The sequence below is a fragment of the Oncorhynchus gorbuscha genome, linkage group LG02 (assembly GCF_021184085.1).
Source record: "Oncorhynchus gorbuscha isolate QuinsamMale2020 ecotype Even-year linkage group LG02, OgorEven_v1.0, whole genome shotgun sequence".
In the NCBI taxonomy this organism is placed as follows: domain Eukaryota; kingdom Metazoa; phylum Chordata; class Actinopteri; order Salmoniformes; family Salmonidae; genus Oncorhynchus; species Oncorhynchus gorbuscha.
The window spans coordinates 4,632,189-4,653,464 of NC_060174.1; the positions used below are offsets into that span (position 1 = coordinate 4,632,189).

Sequence of the window (21,276 nt, forward strand, 5' to 3'; positions counted from 1 at the left end):
CTGTCTCACACAGAGACTGAGTAGCCCCCTCGGCTATCTCACCTGTCTCACACAGAGACTGAGTAGCCCCCTCGGCTATCTCACCTGTCTCACACAGAGACTGGGTAGCCCCCTCGGCTAACTCACACAGAGCCCCACACACACACAGGTGAAGTTGTCGACACCTTGTACACACAGCGCACCATTGAGGCAGGCTCAGTCTTTGCACACACACACGCACACGGAAACACACGGAAACACACATACACACAGAGAGAGATAGACGCATATATGGGATATTTACTCAGCTGATGAATATATCCGCCACGCCGCTCCCCTCACCCTGAAAATATGTGCTGCTGGCTGTGAAAGATATTAGAGGAGGTTTGATACGTCTCCACAGGCTGGACTGTGGGAACAGGAACGGCAGCAAGGAGAGGAGAGGGGGACAGAGAGAGGAGAGGGGGACAGAGAGAGGAGAGGGGGACAGAGAGAGGAGAGGGGGACAGGGAGAGGAGAGGGGGACAGGGAGAGGAGAGGGGGACAGAGAGGAGAGGGGGACAGAGAGAGGAGAGGGGGACAGAGAGAGGAGAGGGGGACAGAGAGAGGAGAGGGGGACAGAGAGAGGAGAGGGGGACAGAGAGAGGAGAGGGGGACAGAGAGAGGAGAGGGTGGACAGGGTAGGACAGAGAGGGGGAACAGGGAGAGGAGTGGGGACAGAGAGAGGAGAGGGGGACAGGGAGAGGAGAGGGGGACAGAGAGAGGAGAGGGGGACAGAGAGAGGAGAGGGGGACAGAGAGAGGAGAGGGGGACAGAGAGAGGAGAGGGGGACAGAGAGAGGAGCGGGGGACAGAGAGGAGAGGGGGACAGGGTAGGACAGAGAGGGGGAACAGGGAGAGGAGTGGGGGACAGAGAGAGGAGAGGGGGACAGGGAGAGGAGAGGGGGACAGAGAGAGGAGAGGGGGACAGGGAGAGGAGAGGGGGACAGGGAGAGGAGAGGGGGACAGAGAGAGGAGAGGGGGACATGGTAGGACAGAGAGGGGGAACAGGGAGAGGAGAGGGGGACAGAGAGAGGAGAGGGGGACATGGTAGGACAGAGAGGGGGAACAGGGAGAGGAGAGGGGGCAGGGTAGGACAGAGAGGGGGACAGGGTAGGACAGAGAGGGGGACAGGGTAGGACAGAGAGGGGAAAGGGAGAGGAGAGGGGGACAGGGTAGGACAGAGAGGGGGAACAGGGAGAGGAGAGGGGGACAGGGTAGGACAGAGAGGGTAAAAGGGAGAGGAGAGGGGGACATGGTAGGACAGAGAGGGGGAACAGGGAGAGGAGAGGGGGACAGGGTAGGACAGAGAGGGGAAAATGGAGAGGAGAGGGGGACATGGTAGGACAGAGAGGGGGAACAGGGAGAGGGGAGGGGGACAGGGTAGGACAGAGAGGGGAAAAGGGAGAGGAGAGGGGGACATGGTAGGACAGAGAGGGGGAACAGGGAGAGGAGAGGGGGACAGGGTAGGACAGAGAGGGGAAAAGGAGAGGAGAGGGGGACATGGTAGGACAGAGATGGGGAACAGGGAGAGAAGAGGGGGACAGGGTAGGACAGAGAGGGGAAAAGGGAGAGGAGAGGGGGACATGGTAGGACAGAGAGGGGGAACAGGGAGAGGAGAGGGGGACAGGGTAGGACAGAGAGGGGAAAAGGGAGAGGAGAGGGGGACATGGTAGGACAGAGAGGGGGAACAGGGAGAGGAGAGGGGGACAGGGTAGGACAGAGAGGGGGACAGGGTAGGACAGAGAGGGGAAAGGGAGAGGAGAGGGGGACAGGGTAGGACAGAGAGGGGGAACAGGGAGAGGAGAGGGGGACAGGGTAGGACAGAGAGGGTAAAAGGGAGAGGAGAGGGGGACATGGTAGGACAGAGAGGGGGAACAGGGAGAGGAGAGGGGGACAGGGTAGGACAGAGAGGGGAAAATGGAGAGGAGAGGGGGACATGGTAGGACAGAGAGGGGGAACAGGGAGAGGGGAGGGGGACAGGGTAGGACAGAGAGGGGAAAAGGGAGAGGAGAGGGGGACATGGTAGGACAGAGAGGGGGAACAGGGAGAGGAGAGGGGGACAGGGTAGGACAGAGAGGGGAAAAGGGAGAGGAGAGGGGGACATGGTAGGACAGAGATGGGGAACAGGGAGAGAAGAGGGGGACAGGGTAGGACAGAGAGGGGAAAAGGGAGAGGAGAGGGGGACATGGTAGGACAGAGAGGGGGAACAGGGAGAGGAGAGGGGGACAGGGTAGGACAGAGAGGGGAAAAGGGAGAGGAGAGGGGGACATGGTAGGACAGAGAGGGGGAACAGGGAGAGGAGAGGGGGACAGGGTAGGACAGAGAGGGGAAAAGGGAGAGGAGAGGGGGACATGGTAGGACAGAGAGAGGAAAAGGGAGAGGAGAGGGGGACATGGTAGGACAGAGAGGGGGAACAGGGAGAGGAGAGGGGGACAGGGTAGGACAGAGAGGGGAAAAGGGAGAGGAGAGGGGGACATGGTAGGACAGAGAGGGGGAACAGGGAGAGGAGAGGGGGACAGGGTAGGACAGAGAGGGGAAAAGGGAGAGGAGAGGGGGACATGGTAGGACAGAGAGGGGGTACAGGGAGAGGAGAGGGGGCAGGGTAGGACAGAGAGGGGAAAAGGGAGAGGAGAGGGGGACAGGGTAGGACAGAGAGGGGAAAAGGGAGAGGAGAGGAGGACAGGGTAGGACAGAGAGGGGAAAAGGGAGAGGAGAGGGGGACAGGGTAGGACTGAGAGGGGAAAAGGGAGAGGAGAGGGGGACATGGTAGGACAGAGAGGGGAAAAGGGAGAGGAGAGGGGGACATGGTAGGACAGAGAGGAGGGGAAAAGGGAGAGGAGATGGGGACAGGGTAGGACTGAGAGGGGGACAGAGAGAGGAGAGGGGGACATGGTAGGACAGAGAGGGGAAAAGGGAGAGGACAGGGGGACAGAGAGAGGAGAGGGGGACAGGGAGAGGAGATGGGGACAGGGTAGGACTGAGAGGGGGACATGGTAGGACAGAAAGGGGAAAAGGGAGAGGAGAGGGGGAAAAGGCAGGACAGAGAGGGGGACAGGGAGAGGAGATGGGGACAGGGTAGGACTGAGAGGGGGACAGAGAGAGGAGAGGGGGACAGGGTAGGACAGAAAGGGGAAAAGGGAGAGGAGAGGGGGAAAAGGCAGGACTGAGAGGGGGGAGGGGAGAGGCGTCAAATCACGCAAGCCCCAGAGAGGCGGGACATAGCGACATCTGGTAAGTAAGAGGGGAGAAGAGAGGGGAGGAGAGAAGGAGAAAAGAGAGGAGAGGAGAGAGAGAGAGGAGAGAGACAGACAGAGAGAAGAGGGAGAACAGAGAGGAGAGAGAGACAGAGAGGAGAGGAGAGAGAGAGACAGACAGAGAGCAGAGGATAAAGTGAGAACAGAGAGGAGAGGGAGAACAGAGAGGAGAGAGACAGACAGAGAGGAGAGGGAGAACAGAGAGGAGAGGAGAGAGAGACAGAGAGGAGAGGAGAGGAGAGAGAGAGACAGACAGAGAGCAGAGGAGAAAGTGAGAACAGAGAGGAGAGGGAGAAAAGAGAGGAGAGAGACAGACAGAGAGGAGAGGGAGACCAGAGAGGAGAGAGACAGACAGAGAGGAGAGGGAGAAAAGAGAGGAGAGGAGAGGGATGACAGAGAGGAGAGGAGATGAGAGGAGAGGAGAGGAGAGGAGAGAGACAGAGAGGAGAGGAGAGAGAGAGAGAGAGAGGACAAAGGGAGAACAGAGAGGAGAGGGATGACAGAGAGGAGAGGGATGACAGAGAGGAGAGGAGATGAGAGGAGAGAGACAGAGAGGAGAGGAGAGAGACAGACAGAGAGGAGAGGGAGAACAGAGAGGAGAGGAGAGAGAGACAGAGAGGAGAGGAGAGGAGAGAGAGAGACAGACAGAGAGCAGAGGAGAAAGTGAGAACAGAGAGGAGAGGGAGAAAAGAGAGGAGAGAGACAGACAGAGAGGAGAGGGAGACCAGAGAGGAGAGAGACAGACAGAGAGGAGAGGGAGAAAAGAGAGGAGAGGAGAGGGATGACAGAGAGGAGAGGAGATGAGAGGAGAGGAGAGGAGAGGAGAAGAGAGGAGAGAGACAGAGAGGAGAGGAGAGAGAGAGAGAGAGAGGACAAAGGGAGAACAGAGAGGACAGAGGGTTGACAGAGAGGAGAGGGATGACAGAGAGGAGAGGAGATGAGAGGAGAGAGACAGAGAGGAGAGGAGAGAGAGAGAGAGAGAGAGAGAGAGAGGACAAAGGGAGAACAGAGAGGAGAGGGATGACAGAGAGGAGAGGGATGACAGAGAGGAGAGGAGATGAGAGGAGAGAGACAGAGAGGAGAGGAGAGGAGAGAGAGAGAGAGGACAAAGGGAGAACAGAGAGGAGAGGGATGACAGAGAGGAGAGGGATGACAGAGAGGAGAGGAGATGAGAGGAGAGAGACAGAGAGGAGAGGAGAGAGAGAGAGAGAGAGGACAAAGGGAGAACAGAGAGGAACAAGGTTGTGGGACAGATGGTTGTGTGATTGGGGTAAAGGTAGAGTAAGGGAGAGAGGGTGCTGTACCTGTTTGGCAGACTGTCCCTGTAAACCCAGGTGGACACTGGCAGATGAAGCCGTTAACCTGGTCTGAGCAGGTACCTCCGTTCTGACATGGAGATGACGAGCACTCCTCTACATCTACACACACACACACACACACACACACACACACACACACACACACACACACACACACACACACACACACACACACACACACACACACACACACACACACACACACACACACACACACACACACACACACACACACACACACACACACACACACACACACACACACAGAGAGAGACAGAGACAGAGACAGAGACAGAGAGACATGAGGATGAATAGGGTGATTGCAGTATCAACACATGCATTACTGAATAAACCAGGCTGATTAAGTAGAAGGTGATGAATTGTCCAAGAGGAGTGTTACTAGGAGATCTGGCAGGAGAAGCAGAGAGACCTGGCAGGAGGAGTGTTACTAGGAGATCTGGCAGGAGAAGCAGAGAGACCTGGCAGGAGGAGTGTTACTAGGAGATCTGGCAGGAGAAGCAGAGAGACCTGGCAGGAGGAGCGAGAGACCTGGCAGGAGGAGCAGAGAGATCTGGCAGGAGGAGGAGAGAGACCTGGCAGGAGGAGCAGAGAGACCTGGCAGGAGGAGGAGAGAGACCTGGCAGGAGGAGTGTTACTAGGAGACCTGGCAGGAGAAGCAGAGAGACCTGGCAGGAGGAGCGAGAGACCTGGCAGGAGGAGCAGAGAGATCTGGCAGGAGGAGGAGAGAGACCTGGCAGGAGGAGCAGAGAGACCTGACAGGAGGAGGAGAGAGACCTGGCAGGAGGAGTGTTACTAGGAGACCTGGCAGGAGAAGCAGAGAGACCTGGCAGGAGGAGCGAGAGACCTGGCAGGAGGAGCAGAGAGATCTGGCAGGAGGAGGAGAGAGACCTGGCAGGAGGAGCAGAGAGACCTGGCAGGAGGAGGAGAGAGACCTGGCAGGAGGAGTGTTACTAGGAGACCTGGCAGGAGAAGCGAGAGACCTGGCAGGAGGAGCAGAGGGATCTGGCAGGAGGAGGAGAGAGACCTGGCAGGAGGAGCAGAGAGACCTGGCAGGAGGAGCAGAGAGACCTGGCAGGAGGAGGAGAGAGACCTGGCAGGAGGAGTGTTACTAGGAGACCTGGCAGGAGAAGCGAGAGACCTGGCAGGAGGAGCAGAGAGATCTGGCAGGAGGAGGAGAGAGACCTGGCAGGAGGAGCAGAGAGACCTGGCAGGAAGAGGAGAGACCTGGCAGGAGGAGCGAGAGACCTGGCAGGAGGAGGAGAGAGACCTGGCAGGAGGAGCAGAGAGACCTGGCAGGAGGAGGAGAGAGACCTGGCAGGAGGAGCGAGAGAACTGGCAGGAGGAGCAGAGAGATCTGGCAGGAGGAGGAGAGAGACCTGGCAGGAGGAGCAGAGAGACCTGGCAGGAGGAGGAGAGAGACCTGGCAGGAGGAGCGAGAGAACTGGCAGGAGGAGCAGAGAGACCTGGCAGGAGGAGGAGAGAGACCTGGCAGGAGGAGCGAGAGACCTGGCAGGAGGAGCAGAGAGACCTGGCAGGAGGAGCGAGAGACCTGGCAGGAGGAGCAGAGAGACCTGGCAGGAGGTGGAGAGAGACCTGGCAGGAGGAGGAGAGAGACCTGGCAGGAGGAGCAGAGAGACCTGGCAGGAGGAGCGAGAGACCTGGCAGGAGGAGCAGAGAGCTGACAGGAGGAGCAGAGAACCCTGACAGGAGGAGCAGAGACACCTGGCAGGAGGAGCAGAGAGACCTGGCAGGAGGAGCAGAGAGACCTGTCGTGAGGAGCAGAGAGACCTGACAGGAGGAGCAGAGATCCCTGGCAGGAGGAGCAGAGAACCCTGTAAGGAGGAGCAGAGAGACCTGACAGGAGGAGCAGAGATCCCTGGCAGGAGGAGCAGAGAGACCTGGCAGGAGGAGGAGAGAGACCTGGCAGGAGGAGCAGAGAGACCTGGCAGGAGGAGGAGAGAGACCTGGCAGGAGGAGCGAGAGACCTGGCAGGAGGAGCAGAGAGATCTGGCAGGAGGAGGAGAGAGACCTGGCAGGAGGAGCAGAGAGACCTGGCAGGAGGAGGAGAGAGACCTGGCAGGAGGAGCGAGAGAACTGGCAGGAGGAGCAGAGAGACCTGGCAGGAGGAGGAGAGAGACCTGGCAGGAGGAGCGAGAGACCTGGCAGGAGGAGCAGGAGACCTGGCAGGAGGAGCGAGAGACCTGGCAGGAAGAGCAGAGAGACCTGGCAGGAGGTGGAGAGAGACCTGGCAGGAGGAGGAGAGAGACCTGGCAGGAGGAGCAGAGAGACCTGGCAGGAGGAGCGAGAGACCTGGCAGTAGGAGCAGAGAGCTGACAGGAGGAGCAGAGAACCCTGACAGGAGGAGCAGAGAGACCTGGCAGGAGGAGCAGAGAGACCTGGCAGGAGGAGCAGAGAGACCTGGCAGGAGGAGCAGAGAGACCTGTCATGAGGAGCAGAGAGACCTGACAGGAGGAGCAGAGTTCCCTGGCAGGAGGAGCAGAGAACCCTGTAAGGAGGAGCAGAGAGACCTGACAGGAGGAGCAGAGATCCCTGGCAGGAGGAGCAGAGAACCCTGTAAGGAGGAGCAGAGAGACCTGACAGGAGGAGCAGAGATCCCTGGCAGGAGGAGCAGAGAGACCTGGCATGAGGAGCAGAGAACCCTGTAAGGAGGAGCAGAGAGACCTGGCAGGAGGAGCAGAGAGACCTGTCATTGACCTGGTATGCATATTACAAGGAGATGACCCTAAAGGAAATATCTTATCAGGTTGTGCATTGGCAGGTCAGATGAAATCTAGCTTTTACAAGCTGACATCCTCTTTCCTGGCCCAGCAGAGCATGGAGCAGAGAAGACGAGAGAGGAGAGGGACAGAGAAGACCAGAGAGGAGAGAGGAGAGAGGAGAGGGACAGAGACCAGAGAGGAGAGGGACAGAGAAGACCAGAGAGGAGAGAGGAGAGGTACAGAGAAGACCAGAGAGGAGAGAGGAGAGGGACAGAGAAGACCAGAGAGGAGAGAGGAGAGGGACAGAGAAGACCAGCGAGGAGAGAGGAACTGGAACAGAGACCAGAGAGGAGCAGAGGAGAGAGGAGAGGGACAGAGACCAGAGAGGAGAGAGGAACTAGGACAGAGACCAGAGAGGAGCAGAGGAGAGAGGAGAGGGACAGAGACCAGAGAGGAGCAGAGGAGAGAGGAGAGGGACAGAGACCAGAGAGGAGAGAGGAACTGGGACAGAGACCAGAGAGGAGCAGAGGAGAGGGACAGAGACCAGAGAGGAGAGAGGAACTGGGACAGATACCAGAGAGGAGCAGAGGAGAGAGGAGAGGGACAGAGACTAGAGAGGAGAGAGGAACTGGGACAGAGACTAGAGAGGAGTGGAACAGAAAATACCAGAGAGGCGAGACGAGTGGGACAGAGAAGACCAGAGAGGAGAGGGACAGAGAAGACCAGAGAGGAGAGAGGAGAGAGGAGAGAGGAGAGGGACAGAGACCAGAGAGGAGAGAGGAGTGGCACAGAGAAGACCAGAGAGGAGAGAGGAGTGGCACAGAGAAGACCAGAGAGGAGAGAGGAGTGGCACAGAGAAGACCAGAGATGAGAGAGGAGAGAGGAGAGGGACAGAGAAGACCAGAGATGAGAGAGGAGAGGGACAGAGAAGACCAGAGATGAGAGAGGAGAGAGGAGAGAGGAGTGGCACAGAGAAGACCAGAAAGGAGAGAGGAGTGGCACAGAGAAGACCAGAGATGAGAGAGGAGAGGGACATAGAAGACCAGAGAGGAGAGAGGAGAGAGGAGAGGGACAGAGAAGACCAGAGAGGAGAGAGGAGTGGCACAGAGAAGACCCGAGAGGAGAGAGGAGTGGGACAGAGACCAGAGAGGAGAGAGGAGAGGGACAGAGAAGACCAGAGAGGAGAGAGGAGTGGGACAGAGAAGACCAGAGAGGAGAGAGGACTGGGACCGAGAAGACCAGAGAGGAGAGGGACAGAGAATAGGAGAGGGACAGAGACCAGAGAGGAGAAAGGAGTGGGACAGAGACCAGAGAGGAGAGAGGAGAGGGACAGAGAAGACCAGAGAGGAGAGCAGAATGGGACAGAGACCAGAGAGGAGAGACTAGTGGGACAGAGACCAGAGAGGAGAGAGGAGAGGGACAGAGACCAGAGAGGAGAGAGGAGAGGGACAGAGACCAGAGAGGAGAGAGGAGAGGGACAGAGACCAGAGAGGAGCGAGGAGTGGGACAGAGAACAGAGAGGAGTGGGACAGAGAAGACCAGAGAGGAGAGAGGAGTGGGACAGAGACCATAGAGGAGAGAGGAGAGGGACAGAGACCAGAGAGGAAAGAGGAGAGGGACAGAGACCAGAGAGGAGAGAGGAGTGGGACAGAGAACAGAGAGGAGTGGGACAGAGAAGACCAGAGAGGAGAGAGGAGTGGGACAGAGACCAGAGAGGAGAGAGGAGAGAGGAGAGGGACAGAGAAGACCAGAGAGGAGAGAGGAGAGGGACATAGAAGACCAGAGAGGAGAGAGGAGAGAGGAGAGGGACAGAGAAGACCAGAGAGGAGAGAGGAGAGGGACAGAGAAGACCAGAGAGGAGAGAGGACTGGGACCGAGAAGACCAGAGAGGAGAGAGGAGTGGAACAGAGAAGACCAGAGAGGAAAGAGGAGAGAGGAGAGGGACAGAGACCAGAGAGGAGAGAGGAGAGGGACAGAGAAGACCAGAGAGGAGAGAGACAGAGAAGACCAGAGAGGAGAGAGGAGTGGGACAGAGACCATAGAGGAGAGAGGAGAGGGACAGAGAACAGAGAGGAGTGGGACAGAGAAGACCAGAGAGGAGAGAGGAGTGGGACAGAGACCAGAGAGGAGAGAGGAGAGAGGAGAGGGACAGAGAAGACCAGAGAGGAGAGAGGAGAGGGACATAGAAGACCAGAGAGGAGAGAGGAGAGAGGAGAGGGACAGAGAAGACCAGAGAGGAGAGAGGAGAGGGACAGAGAAGACCAGAGAGGAGAGAGGACTGGGACCGAGAAGACCAGAGAGGAGAGAGGAGTGGAACAGAGAAGACCAGAGAGGAAAGAGGAGAGAGGAGAGGGACAGAGACCAGAGAGGAGAGAGGAGAGGGACAGAGAAGACCAGAGAGGAGAGAGACAGAGAAGACCAGAGAGGAGAGAGGAGTGGGACTCTTTATTTCTCTATCTCTGAGGACCTGAGCCCCAGGACCATGCCTCAGGACTCCTGGTCGTGCTGCTGCTCCAGTTTCAACTGTTCTGCCTGCGGCTATGGAACCCTGACATGTTCACCGGACGTGCTACCTGTCCCAGACCTGCTGTTTTCAACTCTCTAGAGAAGCAGGAGCAGTAGAGATACTCTGAATGATCAGCTATGAAAGCCAACTGACATTTACTCCTGAGGTGCTGACTTGCTGCACCCTCGACAACTACTGTGATTATTATTTGACCCTGCTGGTCATCTATGAACATTTGAACATCTTGGCCATGTTCTGTTATAATCTCCACCCGGCACAGCCAGAAGAGGACTGGCCACCCCACATAGCCTGGTTCCTCTCTAGGTTTCTTCCTAGGTTCTGGCCTTTCTAGGGAGTTTTTCCTAGCCACCGTGCTTCTACACCTGCATTGCTTGCTGTTTGGGGTTTTAGGCTGGGTTTCTGTTCAGCACTTTGAGATATCAGCTGATGTAAGAAAGGCTTTATAAATACATTTGATTGGGGTAAAGGTAGAGTAAGGAGAGAGAGAGACAGAGAGGAGAGAGAGGAGAGGAGAAAGGGAGAACAGAGAGGAACAAGGTTGTGGGACAGATGGTTGTGTGATTGGGGTAAAGGTAGAGTAAGGAGAGAGGGAGGGAGAGAGGGTGCTGTACCTGTTTGGCAGACTGTCCCTGTAAACCCAGGTGGACACTGGCAGATGAAGCCGTTAACCTGGTCTGAGCAGGTACCTCCGTTCTGACATGGAGATGACGAGCACTCCTCTACATCTACACACACACACACACACACACACACACACACACACACACACACACACACACACACACACACACACACACACACACACACACACACACACACACACACACACACACACACACACACACACACACACACACACACACACACACACACACACACACACACACACACACACACACACAGAGAGAAGACCAGAGAGGAGAGAGAAGACCAGAGAGGAGAGAGGAGAGGGACAGAGACCAGAGAGGAGAGAGGAGAGGGACAGAGAAGACCAGAGAGGAGAGATAAGACCAGAGAGGAGAGAGGAGAGGGACAGAGACCAGAGAGGAGAGAGGAGAGGGACAGAGAAGACCAGAGAGGAGAGAGGAGAGGGACAGAGACCAGAGAGGAGAGAGGAGACCAGAGAGGAGAGACAAGTGGAACAGAGAAGACCAGAGAGGAGAGATAAGACCAGAGAGGAGAGAGGAGAGGGACAGAGACCAGAGGAGAGATAAGACCAGAGAGGAGAGATAAGTGGAACAGAGAAGACCAGAGAGGAGAGATAAGACCAGAGAGGAGAGAGGAGAGGGACAGAGACCAGAGAGGAGAGAGGAGAGGGACAGAGAAGACCAGAGAGGAGAGATAAGACCAGAGAGGAGAGAGGAGAGGGACAGAGACCAGAGAGGAGAGATAAGACCAGAGAGGAGAGATAAGACCAGAGAGGAGAGAGGAGAGGGACAGAGACCAAAGAGGAGAGAGGAGACCAGAGAGGAGAGACAAGTGGAACAGAGAAGACCAGAGAGGAGAGATAAGACCAGAGAGGAGAGAGGAGAGGGACAGAGACCAGAGAGGAGAGATAAGACCAGAGAGGAGAGAGGAGAGGGACAGAGACCAGAGAGGAGAGATAAGACCAGAGAGGAGAGATAAGACCAGAGAGGAGAGAGGAGAGGGACAGAGACCAGAGAGGAGAGAGGAGACCAGAGAGGAGAGACAAGTGGAACAGAGAAGACCAGAGAGGAGAGATAAGACCAGAGAGGAGAGAGGAGTGGAACAGATTATGTTATGTTTGAAGATCTGTGGAAAGCCTTCCCAGAAGACTGGAGGCCTGTTACAGCAGCAAAATGGGGACAAACTCCATATTAATGATGGATGTTCACATACCCTTTGGTCATGTAGTGTATGAACTACGCATTGATACATCCAGCTCAAAGGGTTAAAAAATGGTTTTACTAGTCACCAAAATTCCCGGAGCCTGTCTTTAAACCTATCAAATCCTCTCAGATCTAGGGGCTATGGGGTTGTTTCTAAACAGGGCCTTTATTAAACCTATCAAATCCTCTCAGATCTAGGGGCTATGGGGTTGTTTCTAAACAGGGCCTGTCTTTAAACCTATCAAATCCTCTCAGATCTAGGGGCTATGGGGTTGTTTCTAAACAGGGCCTTTATTAAACCTATCAAATCCTCTCAGATCTAGGGGCTATGGGGTTGTTTCTAAACAGGGCCTTTATTAAACCTATCAAATCCTCTCAGATCTAGGGGCTATGGGGTTGTTTCTAAACAGGGCCTGTCTTTAAACCTATCAAATCCTCTCAGATCTAGGGGCTATGGGGTTGTTTCTAAACAGGGCCTTTATTAAACCTATCAAATCCTCTCAGATCTAGGGGCTATGGGGTTGTTTCTAAACAGGGCCTGTCTTTAAACCTATCAAATCCTCTCAGATCTAGGAGCTATGGGGTTGTTTCTAAACAGGGCCTTTATTAAACCTATAAAATCCTCTCAGATCTAGGGGCTATGGGGTTGTTTCTAAACAGGGCCTTTATTAAACCTATCAAATCCTCTCAGATCTAGGGGCTATGGGGTTGTTTCTAAACAGGGCCTGTCTTTAAACCTATCAAATCCTCTCAGATCTAGGGGCTATGGGGTTGTTTCTAAACAGGGCCTTTATTAAACCTATCAAATCCTCTCAGATCTAGGGGCTATGGGGTTGTTTCTAAACAGGGCCTTTATTAAACCTATCAAATCCTCTCAGATCTAGGGGCTATGGGGTTGTTTCTAAACAGGGCCTGTCTTTAAACCTATCAAATCCTCTCAGATCTAGGGGCTATGGGGTTGTTTCTAAACAGGGCCTTTATTAAACCTATCAAATCCTCTCAGATCTAGGGGCTATGGGGTTGTTTCTAAACAGGGCCTATCTTTAAACCTATCAAATCCTCTCAGATCTAGGAGCTATGGGGTTGTTTCTAAACAGGGCCTTTATTAAACCTATAAAATCCTCTCAGATCTAGGGGCTATGGGGTTGTTTCTAAACAGGGCCTTTATTAAACCTATCAAATCCTCTCAGATCTAGGGGCTATGGGGTTGTTTCTAAACAGGGCCTGTCTTTAAACCTATCAAATCCTCTCAGATCTAGGGGCTATGGGGTTGTTTCTAAACAGGGCCTTTATTAAACCTATCAAATCCTCTCAGATCTAGGGGCTATGGGGTTGTTTCTAAACAGGGCCTTTATTAAACCTATCAAATCCTCTCAGATCTAGGGGCTATGGGGTTGTTTCTAAACAGGGCCTGTCTTTAAACCTATCAAATCCTCTCAGATCTAGGGGCTATGGGGTTGTTTCTAAACAGGGCCTGTCTTTAAACCTATCAAATCCTCTCAGATCTAGGGGCTATGGGGTTGTTTCTAAACAGGGCCTGTCTTTAAACCTATCAAATCCTCTCAGATCTAGGGGCTATGGGGTTGTTTCTAAACAGGGCCTGTCTTTAAACCTATCAAATCCTCTCAGATCTAGGAGCTATGGGGTTGTTTCTAAACAGGGCCTGTCTTTAAACCTATCAAATCCTCTCAGATCTAGGGGCTATGGGGTTGTTTCTAAACAGGGCCTGTCTTTAAACCTATCAAATCCTCTCAGATCTAGGGGCTATGGGGTTGTTTCTAAACAGGGCCTTTATTAAACCTATAAAATCCTCTCAGATCTAGGGGCTATGGGGTTGTTTCTAAACAGGGCCTTTATTAAACCTATCAAATCCTCTCAGATCTAGGGGCTATGGGGTTGTTTCTAAACAGGGCCTTTATTAAACCTATAAAATCCTCTCAGATCTAGGGGCTATGGGGTTGTTTCTAAACAGGGCCTTTATTAAACCTATCAAATCCTTTCAGATCTAGGGGCTATGGGGTTGTTTCTAAACAGGGCCTTTATTAAACCTATCAAATCCTCTCAGATCTAGGAGCTAAGGGGTTGTTTCTAAACAGGGCCTTTATTAAACCTATCAAATCCTCTCAGATCTAGGGGCTATGGGGTTGTTTCTAAACAGGGCCTTTATTAAACCTATCAAATCCTCTCAGATCTAGGGGCTATGGGGTTGTTTCTAAACAGGGCCTTTATTAAACCTATCAAATCCTCTCAGATCTAGGAGCTATGGGGTTGTTTCTAAACAGGGCCTTTATTAAACCTATCAAATCCTCTCAGATCTAGGGGCTATGGGGTTGTTTCTAAACAGGGCCTGTCTTTAAACCTATCAAATCCTCTCAGATCTAGGGGCTATGGGGTTGTTTCTAAACAGGGCCTGTCTTTAAACCTATCAAATCCTCTCAGATCTAGGGGCTATGGGGTTGTTTCTAAACAGGGCCTTTATTAAACCTATCAAATCCTCTCAGATCTAGGGGCTATGGGGTTGTTTCTAAACAGGGGCTGTGTTTAAACCTATCAAATCCTCTCAGATCTAGGGGCTATGGGGTTGTTTCTAAACAGGGCCTGTCTTTAAACCTATCAAATCCTCTCAGATCTAGGGGCAATGGGGTTGTTTCTAAACAGGGCCTGTCTTTAAACCTATCAAATCCTCTCAGATCTAGGGGCTATGGGGTTGTTTCTAAACAGGGGCTGTGTTTATGGCTCCGGTGCAGAACGGAGCAGAGTGACTGTGGTCAAAGGTCAAAGTTCACCGACTGACCTATCTGGCACCGGGATCCTGTGAACCCAGCCAGACAAGAGCAGGTGAAGGAAGGGTTGCCGGTGATGCAGTCGTCTATACAGCGACCTCCGTTCAGACAGGGTCGAAGGTGTGGACACACCGACGCTGAGGAGGAGACAGAACAGCTAGTTAGTGAGGAGGAGAGAGAGAACAGCTAGGTAGTGAGGAGGAGAGAGAAAACAGCTAGTTAGTGAGGAGGAGAGAGAGAACAGCTAGTTAGTGAGGAGGAGAGAGAGAGAGAACAGCTAGTTAGTGAGGAGGAGAGGGAGAACAGCTAGTTAGTGAGGAGGAGAGAGAACAGCTAGTTAGTGAGGAGGAGAGAGAGAGAGAACAGCTAGTTAGTGAGGAGGAGAGAGAGAACAGCTAGTTAGTGAGGAGGAGAGAGAGAACAGCTAGTTAGTGAGGAGGAGAGAGAGAGAGAACAGCTAGTTAGTGAGGAGGGGAGAGAGAGAGAACAGCTAGTTAGTGAGGAGGAGAGAGAGAACAGCTAGTTAGTGAAGAGGAGAGAGAGAACAGCTAGTTAGTGAGGAGGAGAGAGAGAACAGCTAGTTAGTGAGGAGGGGAGAGAGAGAGAACAGCTAGTTAGTGAGGAGGAGAGAGAGAACAGCTAGTTAGTGAGGAGGAGAGAGAGAACAGCTAGTTAGTGAGGAGGGGAGAGAGAGAGAACAGCTAGTTAGTGAGGAGGGGAGAGAGAGAGAACAGCTAGTTAGTGAGGAGGAGAGAGAGAACAGCTAGTTAGTGAGGAGGAGAGAGAGAACAGCTAGTTAGTGAGGAGGGGAGAGAGAGAGAACAGCTAGTTAGTGAGGAGGAGAGAGAGAACAGCTAGTTAGTGAGGAGGAGAGAGAGAACAGCTAGTTAGTGAGGAGGGGAGAGAGAGAGAACAGCTAGTTAGTGAGGAGGAGAGAGAGAACAGCTAGTTAGTGAGGAGGGGAGAGAGAGAGAACAGCTAGTTAGTGAGAAGGAGAGAGAGAGAACAGCTAGTTAATGAGGAGGAGAGAGAGAGAACAGCTAGTTAGTGAGGAGGAGAGAGAGAGAACAGCTAGTTAGTGAGGAGGAGAGAGAGAGAACAGCTAGTTAGTGAGGAGGAGAGCAAGAGAACAGCTAGTTAGTGAGGAGGAGAGAGAGAGAGAGAACAGCTAGTTAGTGAGGAGGAGAGAGAGAACAGCTAGTTAGTGAGGAGGAGAGAGAGAACAGCTAGTTAGTGAGGAGGAGAGAGAGAGAGCAGCTAGTTAGTGAGGAGGAGAGAGAGAGAGCAGCTAGTTAGCAAGGAGGAGAGAGAGAGAACAGCTAGTTAGTGAGGAGGAGAGAGAGAACAGCTAGTTAGTGAGGAGGAGAGAGAGAGAACAGCTAGTTAGTGAGGCGGAGAGACAGTACATCTAGTTAGTGAGGAGGAGAGAGAGAACAGCTAGTTAGTGAGGAGGAGAGAGAGAGGGAAAAGCTAGTTAGTGAGGAGGAGAGAGAGAGAGAACAGCTAGTTAGTGAGGAGGAGAGACAGAGAGAACAGCTAGTTAGTGAGGAGGAGAGAGAGAGAACAGCTAGTTAGTGAGGAGGAGAGAGAGAACAGCTAGTTAGTGAGGAGAGAGAGAATAGCTAGTTAGTGAGGAGGAGAGAGAGAGAACAGCTAGTTAGTGAGGAGGAGAGAGAGAGAACAGCTAGTTAGTGAGGAGGAGAGAGAGAGAACAGCTAGTTAGTGAGGAGGAGAGAGAGAGAGAACAGCTAGTTAGTGAGGAGGGGAGAGAGAGAGAACAGCTAGTTAGTGAGGAGGAGAGAGAGAACAGATAGTTAGTGAGGAGGAGAGAGAGAACAGCTAGTTAGTGAGGAGAGAGAGAACAGCTAGTTAGTGAGGAGGAGAGAGAGAACAGCTAGTTAGTGAGGAGGAGAGAGAGAACAGCTAGTTAGTGAGGAGGAGAGAGAGAGAACAGCTAGTTAGTGAGGAGGAGAGAGAGAGAACAGCTAGTTAGTGAGGAGGAGAGAGAGAGAACAGCTAGAGTGAGGAGAGAGAGAACAGCTAGTTAGTGAGGAGTGAGAGAGAGAGAGAACAGCTAGTTAGTGAGGAGGAGAGAGAGAGAACAGCTAGTTAGTGAGGAGGAGAGAGAGAGAACAGCTAGTTAGTGAGGAGGAGAGAGAGAGAACAGCTAGTTAGTGAGGAGGGAGAGAGAGAGAACAGCTAGTTAGTGAGGAGGAGAGAGAGAGAACAGCTAGTTAGTGAGGAGGAGAGCGAGAGAACAGCTAGTTAGTGAGGAGGAGAGAGAGAACAGCTAGTTAGTGAGGAGGAGAGAGAGAACAGCTAGTTAGTGAGGAGGGAGAGAGAGAACAGCTAGTTAGTGAGGAGGAGAGAGAGAGAGCAGCTAGTTAGTGAGGAGGAGAGAGAGAGAGCAGCTAGTTAGCAAGGGGAGAGAGAGAGAACAGCTAGTTAGTGAGGAGGAGAGAGAGAACAGCTAGTTAGTGAGGAGGAGAGAGAACAGAGAGTGAGGAGGAGAACAGTACATCTAGTTAGTGAGGAGGAGAGAGAGAAGAACAGCTAGTTAGTGAGGAGGAGAGAGAGAGGGAAAAGCTAGTTAGTGAGGAGGAGAGAGAGAGAGAACAGCTAGTTAGTGAGGAGGAGAGACAGAGAGAACAGCTAGTTAGTGAGGAGGAGAGAGAGAGAACAGCTAGTTAGTGAGTGAGGAGGAGAGAGAGAGAACAGCTAGTTAGTGAGGAGGAGAGAGAGAGAACAGCTAGTTAGTGAGGAGGAGAGAGAGATAACAGCTAGTTAGTGAGGAGGGGAGAGAGAGAGAACAGCTAGTTAGTGAGGAGGGAGAGAGAGAACAGCTAGTTAGTGAGGAGGAGAGAGAGAGAGAACAGCTAGTTAGTGAGGAGGAGAGAGAGAGAACAGCTAGTTAGTGAGGAGGAGAGAGAGAGAACAGCTAGTTAGTGAACAGGAGGAGGAGAGAGAGAGAACAGCTAGTTAGTGAGGAGGAGAGAGAGAACAGCTAGTTAGTGAGGAGGAGAGAGAACAGCTAGTTAGTGAGGAGAGAGAGAGAGAGAACAGCTAGTTAGTGAGGAGGAGAGAGAACAGCTAGTTAGTGAGAACAGCTAGTTAGTGAGGAGGAGAGAGAGAACAGCTAGTTAGTGAGGAGGAGAGAGAGAACAGCTAGTTAGTGAACAGCTAGTTAGTGAGGAGAGAGAGAACAGCTAGTTAGTGAGGAGGAGAGAGAGATAACAGCTAGTTAGTGAGGAGGAGAGAGAGATAACAGCTAGTTAGTGAGGAGGAGAGAGAGAGAGTTAGTGAGGAGAGAGAGAGATAACAGCTAGTTAGTGAGGAGAGAGAGAGAGAACAGCTAGTTAGTGAGGAGAGAGAGAGAACAGCTAGTTAGTGAGAAGGAGAGAGAGAACAGCTAGTTAATGAGGAGGAGAGAGAGAGAACAGCTAGTTAGTGAGGAGGAGAGAGAGAGAACAGCTAGTTAGTGAGGAGGAGAGAGAGAGAACAGCTAGTTAGTGAGGAGGAGAGCGAGAGAACAGCTAGTTAGTGAGGAGGAGAGAGAGAGAGAGAACAGCTAGTTAGTGAGGAGGAGAGAGAGAACAGCTAGTTAGTGAGGAGGAGAGAGAGAACAGCTAGTTAGTGAGGAGGAGAGAGAGAGAGCAGCTAGTTAGTGAGGAGGAGAGAGAGAGAGCAGCTAGTTAGCAAGGGGGAGAGAGAGAGAACAGCTAGTTAGTGAGGAGGAGAGAGAGAACAGCTAGTTAGTGAGGAGAGAGAGAGAGAACAGCTAGTTAGTGAGGAGGAGAGAACAGTACATCTAGTTAGTGAGGAGGAGAGAGAGAACAGCTAGTTAGTGAGGAGGAGAGAGAGAGGGAAAAGCTAGTTAGTGAGGAGGAGAGAGAGAGAGAACAGCTAGTTAGTGAGGAGGAGAGACAGAGAGAACAGCTAGTTAGTGAGGAGGAGAGAGAGAGAACAGCTAGTTAGTGAGGAGGAGAGAGAGAACAGCTAGTTAGTGAGGAGGAGAGAGAGAGAGCAGCTAGTTAGTGAGGAGGAGAGAGAGAGAGCAGCTAGTTAGCAAGGGGGAGAGAGAGAGAACAGCTAGTTAGTGAGGAGGAGAGAGAGAACAGCTAGTTAGTGAGGAGGAGAGAGAGAGAACAGCTAGTTAGTGAGGAGGAGAGACAGTACATCTAGTTAGTGAGGAGGAGAGAGAGAACAGCTAGTTAGTGAGGAGGAGAGAGAGAACAGCTAGTTAGTGAGAAGGAGAGAGAGAGAACAGCTAGTTAATGAGGAGGAGAGAGAGAGAACAGCTAGTTAGTGAGGAGGAGAGAGAGAGAACAGCTAGTTAGTGAGGAGGAGAGAGAGAGAACAGCTAGTTAGTGAGGAGGAGAGCGAGAGAACAGCTAGTTAGTGAGGAGGAGAGAGAGAGAGAGAACAGCTAGTTAGTGAGGAGGAGAGAGAGAACAGCTAGTTAGTGAGGAGGAGAGAGAGAACAGCTAGTTAGTGAGGAGGAGAGAGAGAGAGCAGCTAGTTAGTGAGGAGGAGAGAGAGAGAGCAGCTAGTTAGCAAGGGGGAGAGAGAGAGAACAGCTAGTTAGTGAGGAGGAGAGAGAGAACAGCTAGTTAGTGAGGAGGAGAGAGAGAGAACAGCTAGTTAGTGAGGAGGAGAGACAGTACATCTAGTTAGTGAGGAGGAGAGAGAGAACAGCTAGTTAGTGAGGAGGAGAGAGAGAGGGAAAAGCTAGTTAGTGAGGAGGAGAGAGAGAGAGAACAGCTAGTTAGTGAGGAGGAGAGACAGAGAGAACAGCTAGTTAGTGAGGAGGAGAGAGAGAGAACAGCTAGTTAGTGAGGAGGAGAGAGAGAACAGCTAGTTAGTGAGGAGGAGAGAGAGAGAACAGCTAGTTAGTGAGGAGGAGAGAGAGAGAACAGCTAGTTAGTGAGGAGGAGAGAGAGATAACAGCTAGTTCGTGAGGAGGAGAGAGAGAGAACAGCTAGTTAGTGAGGAGGAGAGAGAGAACAGCTAGTTAGTGAGGAGGAGAGAGAGAGAGAACAGCTAGTTAGTGAGGAGGAGAGAGAGAGAACAGCTAGTTAGTGAGGAGGAGAGAGAGAGAACAGCTAGTTAGTGGGAAGGAGAGAGAGAGAACAGCTAGTTAGTGAGGAGGAGAGAGAGAACAGCTAGTTAGTGAGGAGGAGAGAGAGAGAGAGAACAGCTAGTTAGTGAGGAGGAGAGAGAGAACAGCTAGTTAGTGAGGAGGAGAGAGAGAACAGCTAGTTAGTGAGGAGAGAGAGAGAGAGAACAGCTAGTTAGTGAGGAGGAGAGAGAGAGAACAGCTAGTTAGTGAGGAGGAGAGAGAGAACAGCTAGTTAGTGAGGAGGAGAGAGAGAACAGCTAGTTAGTGAGGAGAGAGAGAGATAAAAGCTAGTTCGTGAGGAGGAGAGAGAGAGAGAACAGCTAGTTAGTGAGGAGGAGAGAGAGAACAGCTAGTTAGTGAGGAGGAGAGAGAGAGAACAGCTAGTTAGTGAGGAGGAGAGAGAGAGAACAGCTAGTTAGTGAGGAGGAGAGAGAGAACAGCTAGTTCGTGAGGAGGAGAGAGAGAGAACAGCTAGTTAGTGAGGAGGAGAGAGAGAGAACAGCTAGTTAGTGAGGAGGAGAGAGAGAGAGAGCAGCTAGTTAGCGAGGAGGAGAGAGAGAACAGCTAGTTAGTCAGGAGAGAGAGAGAACAGCTAGTTAGTGAGGAGGAGAGAGAGAACAGCTAGTTAGTGAGGAGGAGAGAGAGAACAGCTAGTTAGTGAGGAGGAGAGAGAGAGAGAGCAGCTAGTTAGCGAGGAGGAGAGAGAGAACAGCTAGTTAGTCAGGAGAGAGAGAGAACAGCTAGTTAGTGAGGAGGAGAGAGAGAACAGCTAGTTAGTGAGGAGGAGAGAGAGAACAGCTAGTTAGTGAGGAGGAGAGAGAGAGAACAGCTAGTTAGTGAGGAGGAGAGAGAGAGAACAGCAAGTTAGTGAGGAGGAGAGAGAGAAGAGCTAGTTAGTGAGGAGGAGAGAGAGAGAACAGCTAGTTAGTGAGGAGGAGAGAGAGAACAGCTAGTTAGTGAGGAGGAGAGAGAGAACAGCTAGTTAGTGAGGAGAGAGAGAGAGAGAACAGCTAGTTAGTGAGGAGGAGAGAGAGAGAACAGCTAGTTAGTGAGGAGGAGAGAGAGAACAGCTAGTTAGTGAGGAGGAGAGAGAGATAAAAGCTAGTTCGTGAGGAGGAGAGAGAGAGAACAGCTAGTTAGTGAGGAGGAGAGAGAGAACAGCTAGTTAGTGAGGAGGAGAGAGAGAGAACAGCTAGTTAGTGAGGAGGAGAGAGAGAGAACAGCTAGTTAGTGAGGAGGAGAGAGAGAACAGCTAGTTCGTGAGGAGGAGAGAGAGAGAACAGCTAGTTAGTGAGGAGCAGAGAGAGAACAGCTAGTTAGTGAGGAGGAGAGAGAGAGAGAGCAGCTAGTTAGCGAGGAGGAGAGAGAGAACAGCTAGTTAGTCAGGAGAGAGAGAGAACAGCTAGTTAGTGAGGAGGAGAGAGAGAACAGCTAGTTAGTGAGGAGGAGAGAGAGAACAGCTAGTTAGTGAGGAGGAGAGAGAGAGAACAGCTAGTTAGTGAGGAGGAGAGAGAGAGAACAGCAAGTTAGTGAGGAGGAGAGAGAGAAAAGCTAGTTAGTGAGGAGGAGAGAGAGAGAACAGCTAGTTAGTGAGGAGGAGAGAGAGAACAGCTAGTTAGTGAGGAGGAGAGAGAGAACAGCTAGTTAGTGAGGAGAGAGAGAG

At 52.4% G+C, this 21,276-nt stretch overlaps 1 protein-coding gene across 1 annotated transcript in view; it reads right to left on the reverse strand.

Annotated features, from left to right (window-relative positions):
• Nucleotides 1-21,276, reverse strand: part of LOC123995421 (sushi, nidogen and EGF-like domain-containing protein 1) — a 163,746-nt gene that overhangs the window by 71,742 nt on the left and 70,728 nt on the right. Inside the window, exons 5-7 of the mRNA XM_046299018.1 lie at nt 14,506-14,631; nt 10,473-10,586; nt 4,579-4,692 (exon numbers count right to left, since the gene is read on the reverse strand). Of these exons, the coding sequence (XP_046154974.1) occupies nt 4,579-4,692; nt 10,473-10,586; nt 14,506-14,631 (354 nt within the window). The remainder of the gene's footprint in view (nt 1-4,578; nt 4,693-10,472; nt 10,587-14,505; nt 14,632-21,276) is intronic.